General features: G+C 29.3%; 2 protein-coding genes across 3 annotated transcripts; one reads left to right on the forward strand and one right to left on the reverse strand.

Moving 5' to 3' along the window:
- The first annotated feature begins 1,915 nt into the window (after nt 1-1,915).
- Nucleotides 1,916-4,543, forward strand: LOC127239695 (probable serine/threonine-protein kinase PBL10). Of its 2 annotated transcripts, XR_007836213.1 has the most exons (7): nt 1,916-2,439; nt 2,527-2,834; nt 2,912-3,047; nt 3,146-3,288; nt 3,376-3,499; nt 3,571-4,062; nt 4,398-4,543. XR_007836213.1 is itself a non-coding variant. In XM_051257959.1 (6 exons), exons 1-6 carry the CDS (start codon nt 2,382-2,384, stop codon nt 4,008-4,010), a joined length of 1,209 nt encoding a protein of 402 aa, XP_051113916.1. In that variant the 5' UTR covers nt 1,916-2,381; the 3' UTR covers nt 4,011-4,063. The 2 variants fall into 2 exon arrangements, 1 of the variants encoding a protein (XP_051113916.1); XM_051257959.1 differs by lacking the exon at nt 4,398-4,543 and having other exon boundaries at nt 3,571-4,063.
- On the reverse strand, nt 4,185-6,002 carry LOC127239696 (expansin-A6-like). Its single transcript, XM_051257960.1, has 3 exons — nt 5,861-6,002; nt 5,434-5,758; nt 4,185-4,771 (listed from the first exon to the last, which is right to left on the reverse strand). The coding sequence occupies exons 1-3, from the start codon at nt 6,000-6,002 to the stop codon at nt 4,462-4,464; spliced, it is 777 nt and encodes a 258-aa protein (XP_051113917.1). The 3' UTR covers nt 4,185-4,461.
- Between the last annotated feature and the right edge of the window lie 7,416 nt (nt 6,003-13,418).

A 13,418-nucleotide genomic window follows, 5' to 3' on the forward strand; every position in this document is an offset into this window, starting at 1 on the left:
AACAAAGTCCTCCAAAAGCGGCAAAGCCAAAGCAAAGGTCAAAGTCGCGGATCGTCTAAATAAGACAACAAATCCAAAGATGATGATCAAATCGCCAACGCGGAGACCAAAGTCCTCCAAAAGCGGCAAAGCCAAAGCGAAGGTCAAAGTCGCGGATCGTCTAAAGAAGACAACAAATTCAAAAACGACGATCAAATCGTCAATACGGAGACCAAAGTCCTCCAAAAGCGGCAAAGCCAAAACAAATATCAAAGTTGCGGATCGTCTAAAGAAGACATCAAATCCAAAGCCGACGATCAAATCGCCAGCACGGAAACCAAAGCTCTCCAAAAGCCGGCAAAGTCAAACCGAAAACCAAACTTCTTCGGATCAAAGAAGCCATCGAAAACTAAGTTGAAAAACAAATCGACCCGGAAGGAGAATCAAATGACCAATTTAGATAATAGATACTGCTTTGAATTCAAATCAAATATAATTTATACAAATTTTGTGTTTATTAAAAATAACACAATTTTTTTGTTGAAATGTTGGCATGGGATGAACTCATGATTTGAAATTACATATATTCTTCTAATATAACTTATTTTTGTCAAAATTAGTTATGTATAGTATAATGATTTTACTAATTTAATAAAGGTTAACACCATAATCAGTTATCTACAAATATGAAACCTATTTATTTCTCTATCCTAGTTTTTCAATATCGAACACACATACATATTATATATATATATATATGTATTAATACTAATAAGCATGTCAAAAATCTATATATATATATAATGGGTTCGCTATTCCAATCATATTTATACACGTATGATTATTAGAAAATATGTATATATTAAATATAAAATATTATATTTTTATATTAATAACATAATTTATTGTATTTTATATTAAAAATTAAATATTTCAAAACAAAATACTAAATAAACAAATTCATACATTAGGTGAATATTAACCTCCTGTTAAATTGAATAATTTGAACATGTTTAGTATTTTTCTGTACTTATTTATACGGGTTTAGCGCATGAACTTATAATTGGGCTGGTTTAATAATTTATTTTAATTACATCACTAATTTTCCGAACCTTCAAAAATGGGCTGGGTTTGCAAGCTATCTCAATAAAGGCCCAATTATTTAGAAGAAAATTTGGATCCGAATTTGTTTCTTTGCTCGTAGTATTTGTTTTGAATTTTAAATATAATTTTTTATAAAATATATTATTTTTTCAAATATTATATTAAAATGATATTTAAATTTAAAAATTCAAATTAAAAAAACAATAATTTTATTTCTTAAAACTAATAAATATATAATTTTTATTTTTATTTAGAACTAAATCATACTTTAGACACCCTTCTTGCCAAAAAATAATAATAATAATATTTGATTCTAAATAAATATTTAAATTATGGAAGTTTTATACAAATAAATTTTTTTAATATTTTAAATAATTTTTTAATACAATAAATAATTAATTAATTAATTAATCCTTTATTTTATAATTTTTGCTTATTTTATTTTTATAAAAAAATAAAAATAAATGGTTGATTAATTATTTATTTATTTACTTTATTAAAAAAAATATTTAAAACATTTTGCATTTTTTATTTTTATAAAACTTGCATAATATCTTTATAAACTTTACAATAACACAAAAAATTTAACGCAATAAATAAAATATAATATATATATTTTGTGTATTTCTACTGATCAAACAAGAATATTATGTAATTTATCCAATTTTAAATTAACATAAATATGTGTATTTTTATTAATGGAAATATTATATAATTTAACTTTTTTTAAAAAATAATAAAAATCCTTAGAGAACCTGATCAAAACACACCCCAATTTTTCTTCTAGAGACACCACAGAGACGCACCCGAAAATGCATACACTAGACGATAGATAACTACGTTATGTAGTGACTGGCTGATTGTTAGGCAGGCTTTCATTTTGAAAAGTAGCAAAGCGTTGGTTTCCTTCTTCAAAATTGTCTGTCCTATGAAAGACATGGCAGGCAGGCAGGCAGAAGACGTTTCAACCCCAATTGTTGATTATTAACAGAGATAAAGGAATACTACCAAGTTGCAAGAACGACACCTGTTCCTCTTCATCAACCTTCGTCTTTTCTGTCTTAAATTCATTTGTAAGGGATAGAGAAAGGAAGCTAGCTACGTGCGGTGGGACTTGGTCGGTGGCTGACACCTAATAGCTTTAATTCCCATGAAAGAAATTCAGAGGATTCACATCGGATCTGGTTTGTAATGAATACAGATACAATAGAAATGGAATTTCACTGCTAGCTGTGCCTCCTCTTCATAAAATTAGGGTTTCATTTTTGTAAGAAATTTGGGGATTTTTTTTTTGTCAAATGGGCATTTGCTTCAGCAACCAGATCAAGGCTGAGAGCCCTTTTCCCAGCGCAATTGGTACTGCTCACAATCCATATCATTCAATGTCTTTAATTTTACATATATCTTGTAATTTCGACATGATTTATGTGAATACACTTTCAGGAGATGGGACGGATCGCTTATCATGTAATTCGAGCAGCAAGAATTCTTGGATGTCAATACCTCAAACTCCTCGAAGCGAAGGCGAAATACTGCAGTCCTCAAACCTTAAAAGCTTCACGGTCAGTGAGCTTCGGGCAGCCACCAGAAACTTCCGTCCCGACAGCGTTATAGGGGAGGGCGGGTTCGGGTCGGTTTTCAAGGGCTGGGTTGACGAGCACTCCTTGACGGCGTCTAAACCCGGGACGGGTATCGTCGTCGCCGTTAAGAGGCTGAATCAAGACGGGCTTCAGGGACACAGGGAATGGCTGGTAATGGCGGATTCATCACATTACTTTTTCTTACATCCTTAATTAAATTGACAGAATTTATGTATGTGTTGGGACAGGCGGAAATCAATTATCTGGGACAGCTTCGCCATCCCAATCTCGTGAAATTGATGGGTTACTGTCTGGAAGATGATCACAGGCTTCTGGTTTATGAGTTCATGCCCAGGGGTAGCCTTGAGAATCACTTATTTAGAAGTGAGTTCATATGATTTTGTTACTATTACAAATTTACAATAGCCTCTGTAATTTCTCTCCAAGAATTTAGTGAATTAATCCATTTTGTCCGAAACTAGGAGGTTCATATATCCAGCCGCTTTCGTGGCGCCTGAGAACGAAAATCGCCCTCGGCGCAGCCAAAGGGCTTGCATTTCTCCACAGCGCCGAGGCGAAAGTAATATATCGGGACTTCAAAACGTCGAATATTCTGCTCGATTCGGTATAACGACATACCTTACTTTCAGTACTTTTCAATCATGCTTGTGGAGGTTAGTATGTAAGCTTAACTGAATTCAATAATTTACAGAGCTACAATGCCAAGCTTTCGGATTTTGGGCTGGCAAGAGACGGCCCGACCGGCGATCAAAGCCATGTGTCGACCAGAGTCATGGGGACATATGGATACGCTGCTCCCGAGTATCTCTCCACCGGTAAACACGAGTACTAAAACTCGAGTCTTTGACGATGTCCTAACAAACAAATTGATTCTCATTACATACAGGGCATTTAACCACCAAGAGCGATGTGTACAGCTTTGGCGTGGTTCTTGTAGAAATATTATCCGGTAAGCGTGCAATAGACAAGAACCGGCCATCGGGCGAGCAAAACCTGGTCAAGTGGGCAAAGCCTTACCTGACGAGCAAACGAGGGATTACCCAGGTGTTGGATAGTCGCCTCAACGGTCAGTATTCAATGGATCAAGCATCGAAAGCGGCTAAACTTGCGCTCGAATGCCTGCACGCCAAAGCCAGATTGAGGCCGGACATGGATGAAGTCGTAGCAATTCTGGAGCAGCTTCACCACCGTTCTTCCGACTGCACCCTGAAACCGGATCAGAAGCACCACCATTCAAATTTAAACGGGCACAGTCGGGCAGTTGCGAGACCCAATTCCCGCCGGTCGAATCCCAGACCGTACGGCGGCTCGTCTCCTTGTGCATGAGCCGGTCGGTATGGTTGTGGTCTTGAGCCGTAATTAATTGATAGGTGCAACGGTATGTGTACTCTAATTGCCTCTAATTGCCCTATGATTGTGCATAGTGTTCTTCTTTCCTTCAGTGTCCCAATTTGCATCAACTAGTTTATAGGAAATGGGATTAAATTTCAAATAGAAACGTACACACACATTACTTCATGTTAATATATAAAATTGAAGCTGCGGGCTACATGTATTTTCCATTTCTCCTGCAGCCTCTGCAGCCTACACAAACTTTGTTTGTTCTTCTAATTTACTTCCTAAAATAGCACCACAAACACATTTTGGACAGTCCCTAGCGATATGACGACGAATCATTTTTTTTTCTAAAATCCAACAATTTTTCTTTCCCAGGAAAAAGGGGAAAACAATACACACAAATTCATCAGAGCCAAGCCCAAGGGTAGTGAAAGAGAGTCTAGACCCTGAAATTCTTGCCCATGAAGGTCTGCCCGAACTGCCAATTGGGAGGCGCCACGTTGACGGAGGTAGAAGTGCGACGGTCACTGGCGGTGACTCTAAAGGACAGTGATTGGCCTACGAGAACGGCGTTGGATTGCCAGTTTTGCCCCCAGTTGCGGCTCATTGCCAGCCACTGCGTATTTGTACCTTTGATGCTGACGCGGGTGATGTCCCCTGCGCCTGCCACGTTGGTCACCAGAACTAAATTGAAGTAACGGAATCCGTTGATCGTGAAACGGATCCCCCCTTGCTTCCTGCACGCAACCCTGTACCCAAAAAAAAAATGAAATAAATAATTAAAACAAACCAACAACATAAGCCCAAGTCTGAATTATCTATCGTGGGCTGTGCAGAATGCTTCTGCAGCAGAAGGCTGTTGGTGTTGGTTGCCACAATTAAGGTAAAAGCAAGAAGACAGCAATGGAGGAGCATTAATAACGTAGTGGACCTAAATAAAGTCGAAAGCGTATTTAAACAGGGCAGCAATTAAAGGGGAAATGGGAGGGGTATTTTGGTCAATACGGAAGGGCAGCATCGCCCACAACGGTAAAGCAGGAAAAGCAGGGATTCTGTTAGTTAGGCGACACCAAACGCAGCAGATTCCGGCAACTACCACAAATTAATGGCCCTACACACCTATGCCTTCTGAAGAATTTGATAACTACATTTATGGAGGATTAAAAGCAATGGGCCTTCAAATCTGGGAAACAGGAAAATGGAAAAGATAACATGCTTAAGCGAACATGCTTTCTGTAATGGAGAAATCAATTTTGACATGGAATGACGTTTCGAATGTACAGTGACGGTGGTTTTTACTCAAGCGGTGACAGTTACGGTTCGTGTTTATCGAGGAGATAGGTCATCAATGGAGTTACGATTATGCATATTAATTAGGTATGTAAAAACTGCGTTTAGTGTAGGATTTTACCGGCGGAAGTTGACGGGGACAATGCCGGCGCGGTACTCCGCGATTTTAAGGAACATAGGCATGGCGAGGTCGAAGTGCGGCCGGGGAGGGTTACACCAGCCGCCGTCGTCGTTGGGCAGGGCGTAGTTGGGAGGACAGAAATTGGTAGCGGTGACGAGGATGGAAGGGTTGCCCGGGTTGCACCACTTGGAGTCCTGCGCCGCGTCGCACTTGATCTCGAAGCAGGCGCCGCAGCTCAGGCCGTTGTTGAACAGCGCGGTGCTGAGCGCCGCCGTGCTCACGCCGTAGCCTTGGCTGTACAAATTACCGTATCCACAAGCACCGCCTACATTAAAGTCAAAACACAACAAACACCATGAGCAGAGCTCAATTTCAACAGACTTAGATTCGAGCTACAGTAATCTAAACAGAGGAGGGGAATTTATACCCATGGTGCCGGAGGCATCGCTGCCGCCGTAGAATGTGGCGTGCGCTGTTTCCCAAGGACCGCCGGAGTACACGCCGGGGATTCTGGCGGAAGAGAGGGCGGCAGAGCATAAAACGGCGGCAATGCAGAGGAGCAACTTCATTGCAGCTATAAATTAGGGTTTTGGTGTGGAAAATGTGAGAAGGATGAGTAAAAAGCGAGGAAGTAGTTGCAGGAGAAAAGGCGTGAGTGGGGAGAATGGAGGGAAGGGTTTTGGAGGTATGAGGAAAGCGGGAGGAAAGTGGGGTGGGCTACTTATGGTAGGAAGAAGGCTACTGTGTAAGTGCAGGGGGTGGGGACGGGGGGGCGGGTGTGGGGGGTTGGGGGCCGGGGCCCCTAATAATTTGACCCTAGTTAATGCTTTCCTTTTCGTTTCTTGTGATTTGAAAATTTATCCGGCAAGGCATGAATTTTATTTTCTAATTATTATTTTTTCATATGTGGATTTAGTTCATGTAGAATTTGTTATGCTGAATCACAGACCAGTCATTAAACTAATTATTGTTAGTAAATTACTCCAAATCATTCTTTAAAAATAAATAAATAAATAAATGATAACAAACAGTTGAGCCTATAACCTCGTATTGGATCTGAAGGGTTTGTTTATTTTGAAAAATAATTTGAAATAGTGTTTTTTTTAAAAAAAATATGCATATATGATATAAAAATAACGTGTATAATATATTATTTTTTTACAAAACAAATAAACCAGAAGTCTTTTAACTACTAATAATTGTGTTAATATTATAGAATATTCAATATACTATATTGTATAGTATATTTTAATAAAAACAATAATACTTTTAAATAATAAACAAAAATATATTCGTTAGTTAATAGTTAATGAGTCTTCGTATTTTCAATGTTAAAACTCGCCGGGGCAGTTAATCACACTCGTAAGGTTGTTTGGAAGCTGTGGACCCCAACTCCTACAAAACTGCACAATAATTTCAAGATTGCCTACGTGTATATATGTATAGCCAGTTTAGAAGTTGTATTGGACACCTTATTTTCGATATAAATTCAAACATTTATCGAAACAAAGCTAGACTTTAATAGAATATAGTATATCGGTTTCATTTTTATTCTATAGTTTACTGGTTTTTATAATGAATTCAAAAAATTAAATATTCAATTATTTCGTACAAGTGTGACTACAAGAGCATTTGTTACAATTATCTCTTTCGTTATTTTTTTTTAGTTTTTACTATAACAAAAACTCATTACTTTTAATAAGAAATACAATTATCAAAATTTATTACCTAGAATTTATTACCTTCAACAATAAAAAAATAAAAACAAATTAAAAAACTATCCAAATTTTTTTGAAATTTTAAATTTTTAAAATTTAAATTAAACATAAATTATCTATAAATATATTTAAATTTCATGAACAATTCTCTATGTTTTCGTATTCAATTAAACGAAATTACTAGTGTTTTAAATTAAATTGTTAGACATAATTTGACAAAAAAAATAATATTTTTTAAGTTTATATATTTATTTTATACGTTTATATTATGTTACAATTCTTTTTCATGTTGTTTTTAATTAATATATATGTTGATTTTTATATATATTAATATTAATATTCAAAAGTTAATATATTATTATATAATAAGAATATATAAAAATATGTATAAATAAATAAATTATTTATATATATTACTCAATAGTGAAATATATAGAAATAAATAAATTATTGTGAAATTATAAAATAATAAAGATAATGTGTTATAGGTGATTTTTATAACAAGTAATAAATAAAATAGTTTAAATATTTAGATAAATATAATTAGATGAGTGAGATAATAAGATAAAGGTAATAACTATAACAGATGCTTTAAGAGATAAAATCCGGGATGACACAAAACTCACCTCTAAAAAAATTACCAATAGTAAATAAAATAAATAAATAAGTGGTAATGGAGTTTGGTGAATTCCTATTATTATTCATGTGTAGATTTGTATGTATATATACATATCTGGGCTTTACAAGTTGTCCCCAACAGTAATATAGGTAGCAATATTGGAGGGCCATTAAAGCTATTTAAGCCCTCCCACTTTTATATATTTTATTTTATTTCTTATTTATTATCTACACTTCAAATGCAACAAGAAGTAAGGGGAGACACAAAATGAATTCTTTTCGCTCTCTATATAGTTTTTTTATCACTTGGACTTTACATTACAAAAATATATATATATATATATATTATATCTAATATTATTTAAATAAAGAACTAAGGTTACGTTCTTTTGTTGCTTTTACTACAAATTTTTACTATTCACATTATTTTTTTCTTTCACAAATATCATATCAAATAATTACTTTTTTTTATATTATACTACAAATTTATTTTACGTACAAAATATCACATCAACTCTATTTATATCGCATCAAATAACTATTCATATTTAACTTTTTATTATTAAAAATTCAAACCCAAAACCTAAAACCCACAGACAAACACTTTCGAATTAATCGGAAACACAACCTCTTGAATGTTACGGATGGAAAAGGCAGCCACAAGCTTGAAGTCGTGCATGTCTATGCTACCTATATCATATTTTAATCATTTATGTTATATTGTTCAATATAATTGCAAGTTCGAAAATATATATATATATATATATTACTTAAACTACTTAGTCATTTTAATAGTCAATCAATAAATAAAAAGGGTTACAAACTCAATTGGGACGTGCCCTTAATTCTACACTATCCCCACAATATTAAAATCATAAGAAATTTGGAAATTTTGTAGTTTTTGAGAATTTTAAAATACTAAAATTTGAAAAGTTAATATATTTGTTGTGTGTGTGTGTTTTTTAATGTTAACATTGTAATTGTATAGAAGAACTTTAAATTTTAATAAAATAAAATTAAAAAAATGACCGTTGAATAATGTTAAAACTTTAAAATACAAATTGTATATTAAAAAAAAATGTATATTAAAAGTCGACTAAGGATGTGTTTAATTTTAATTTCATATCAAAACTATTAGTACTATTCAATTCATAAGGTTTTAAAAAAATATAGGAGTATGATATATTTTTTTACAAAATATTTATTAAATTTAATTCAAAATATGTAAGGTGTGTTTGGCAATTAGCTGATAGTTGTTAGTTGTTAGCTGATTCGATTAGTTGTTAGCTGATTAGATTAGCTGGTTTGACTAGCTAATTCGATTCGCTGTTTGTATTAAAATGTTTGGTAAAATAACGGTTTGATGTTAGCTGTTTATATGTAAAAAGATAATTAAGGACAATTTATATTTTATTTTCAAAATATTTAATTAAGTTTTTTTTATGGCTGAGACCTTTTTATAATTTTATTATTAATTTTAAGAATTAGAAAATTTTTAGTAAGATAATTGTTTTTATTATTTTAAAAATATTTTGTAAAGAATTAATTCAAACTTATTGAAAAATATACTATATTTTTTTCATTAGAATTAGTATAAATATAAAAGAACAAAAAATATTATTATATGTATTTTTATTAGATTAATTTTAAATTAATATATATTTACATTAAATTTATAATTTTAAATAAATATATTCATTTTTACTAAAAATACTATGTAATAAAAAATACTATATAATTGATTCAATAATATTAATATTTTTATATTATCTTTATTCTAAAAAGTTTTAAAAAATTATAAATAAGATAATTGACATATAAAAAAAATAATTATTTTAAATTCATAAATATAAATTTATAAGTTATTAGAATAAAATATATCTAAATAATTAATAAGTAGTGTAATAAAAAAAATATATTCCCTCTGTCCCATTGAAAAGTTGTCATTTTTCATTTTTCGTCCATCCCAAAACAAGGTACCATTTTCTAATTTAATAATTGTATAATTTACTTAACATAATAAATATCCTTCCAACTTACAATATATTACACAAATGTCATTATTTTTATATTACACTATACTAACAGAGGTATTTTTGTCTTTTTCAATCAAATATAATATTAATATTAAAAAATCTACGTGCAAAAAGAAAAAGCCACTCTTTCACGGGGACGGAGGGAGTATATGAATATATACAAAAGGAATTAATTAATTTTCAAAAAAAATAAAAAATAAAAAAAATTAAAATGAAAAAGCTAATTTGAAGAGTTCGTATATACAACTTTTTCAAAATTAATTTTTTTTTTACCAAATAAGTTATTTGAAAAGATTAATTTACCATACATCAAAATTAACTAATTTATTGGTCAATAAACTAAAAATTCTTTTAAATAATTGATTACCAAAAACCCTCCTAACATAAACGGACCCATTTATTGATAGTTTCTGAGACTGAATTTTGATTGGCCAACCGGGACTGCACGATTATTTGGGCCCCACTCTCCACCAATCCCAACTAACACTTTGCTGCCTCTGCCCAACCGAAGCAATTAATAAATTTTCTTAATTGTAGTATATATTTTTATTTTTTACACCTATGTCATTTAAAAATAAATAGTTCAAAAAATTGAACATGTACATGTAAGCGAATTAATTTGGTTATCGGTTCGATTGATAATTGGAAATTAGGTTTTCTTTTCTTTTTTGCATTAATATAATATATTTTATTTTAAAAAATTAAAATTATACTATTAAAATATTTAAAATTTTATTTTTAATGTGAAAATCATGAATTAATTCTATAAAAATTATATATATTTTTTAATGGGGATAATTTACTTTTTATTTAAGAAAAAAGGATGAAGATATAATATAGTATAGGTATAACATTTTTACAAATTTAAAATATATTTAAGATATAAAACAAAATAATTAAAAGTACAATATCAACCACCCAACAAAGGAGTAAAACGAATACTTAGTTGGTGTAAACTTATTCAAGTTTGACTAATAATAATAATAAGGGTTCGCTAGATTAAAATTTTATTTTTAAGTATATGTAAACATATTAATTAAATTTAGACAAATTCAAAGACGTTCCTATTAAATTTCCTATACCATTTTAAATTAATGAATTAAAAATATATTTTTTATTCATTTTTTTATTTTTATTTTAAATTAGATGTATCAAATTGCATGGTATAATTCACTTTTTATTCTACAATTTCAAAATATTTTAATTCTTTTTTTGGACAAACATACTAATTAACAGTGTAGTATTATTTTTAAAATATAGTAGTATTATTTTCGTCCCATAACAAAAATAATATTATTTTCATTTTAATATGTACGTAACAAATGATATATTTTTATATTTGATAGATTTTACTAATTTAATTTATACTTGAAAAATACAAATTAATTTAATTAATTTTATAACATATAACATCATACATTATATACCACCACTCAAAATTCATTTAAATCTATATTTTAATAAACAAATATTTTTATTTTTATTTAAAACTTTCTATCTTTTATAAAATGAATTTATATTAATTGTAAATAAATATATAATCTTTACTTGTATTTTATAAAAATATATTAGCTATAAATAATATCTATATTATATAAATTTTATTAGGATATAATCTTTTAAATGTTTAAATATATTTTAATTTTTTAAATTATATAGATTATTTGTTATTTTAAAATTATTAATAATATTCCTTACCTAAAAATTATAAAACAATATTATAATTTATTATTATTAATTAATTAATTATCATCAATTTAAAAATTGTCATAAATTAAGTGTATTATTTAAAATGAGACAAAAAAGTATCAAAGATTTGTTCACCCATCATTTTTTTTTTCCGTCAAGATTTCAATATATATTTTATATTTTTGCAAAAATCAATATAATTTCTTATATCTTCCATAAAAGAAAATTTTAAATCAAAACACTAAACAAACCACCCAAAAAAATATTGTGATATACACTCACAATGTTTACATATTTATATTTTGGGACGTTTAATTACAAAGTTAATATTTCATTAAATATTCTATTTTTTTTCCCAAATATCCTTACTTTGCATCACATCATTATTTTTACATCAAAAAGTAAGGGCAAAAATATCATTACACTATTTTTAACTACTTATTATAATTAAAATACTATTATTTTTTAAATATCGTACCAAAAATAAATATAAATATTGTAAGTTGACGGAGGAAGTATAATATAAAAAAAAAAAAAAAAAACCAAAAAGAAAAACGAAGAAAGCACATGGGCGCGCTGAGTTGGCAGATGAGGGTTTGAATATTTATTAGAGACATAAAAAAACCTTATTTTATTTCACCCTTTGCCGTCGCCCACATGGCCTTCAATGCAATTCAAATGATGCACTCCCTTCCTTCGTCTCATTTACGTTTGTTCATTTTTCTTTTTCTTTTTTTCATTTTTGTATATCCTATCTTTTTCTATTATTTTTAATTTTTTTATAAAAATTATACATTTTAATTTATTTTAAATTTTTAAAAATATATATTTTTTTAAAATTTTAATTATACTGATTAATTATCTTAATGTTAATTAATATATAATTATTTTTATTAATATATTCATGATTATTTACTAATTATACCCCTCTTAAATTCACCGTAGCCGGAACCGAAAAAGTATTATATATAGTATAACTGCAACTTTGGGTGTGTTTTTTCTTTTAATTTGTTTGGAAAAATTTTTGTTTGATTTTGATATTAAAATAATACTTGATAAAATATTTTGTGATAAAATTTTGAAGAACAATCCAAATAATAAAAAATCATAAATTTAGTGCAAAAAATAAAAATAAAAATACGTCCGTTTACTATTTATTTGTCTATTTTTGTATATATATCTTTTTGTATAGACTTTTCTTTATACTTCCTTTTTAATTTGATGTAAATAAAATATAAGTCTGATGGTATTTATAATATGAAATTAATTTGGTCAAATTTTTATTTTCATTTTTTTTAAGTACTCACTTTATCCACTTATAAAGTAAATTTTTACACAGAGTTTAAAAATATTATTTCTTCTGTCTGGTTCTAAGGATTTTATTTATCTTTTACGTCATTGTACTTAATATTAAAAATATCATTATATTTGTATAATTTTTGCACAAATATCATTATAATAATATTATAAAACACTAACAAAAATATTTTTGTCATTTTTCTTTAATTTATACCATATTTTTATATAATAATTAATATTCAAAGATCAATATACAAAAATTAAATGAGACCCTTAGAATCAAACAAAAGTAGTACTATTTTAACGATAATTTGTGATGATTTTGATATATAAATAATATTTTACCTTGATGATGTGTAAAATTAACGTAAGAATATCAATGTAAATAAGTATAAATATGAAAGTCTAGTACTATATAAAGAAGTTCATACATACTTATGTGTCTAGAAAAAAAAAAATAGTCATGCGTATACTTACTAAGTAGATCGGCGCAATACATATTTTTTCATGGACAAAAATATTAAAATGAATATATTTTGGTGGAATGGATAAAACATTCTATATATAAGTAATACAATAATATAATTAAAAGCAAAATACAAAATCACCACTACTACTCCATTTG

This window comes from Andrographis paniculata, unplaced genomic scaffold, assembly GCF_009805555.1.
Source record: "Andrographis paniculata isolate CXL003 unplaced genomic scaffold, ASM980555v1 Contig78END, whole genome shotgun sequence".
In the NCBI taxonomy this organism is placed as follows: Eukaryota; Viridiplantae; Streptophyta; class Magnoliopsida; order Lamiales; family Acanthaceae; genus Andrographis; species Andrographis paniculata.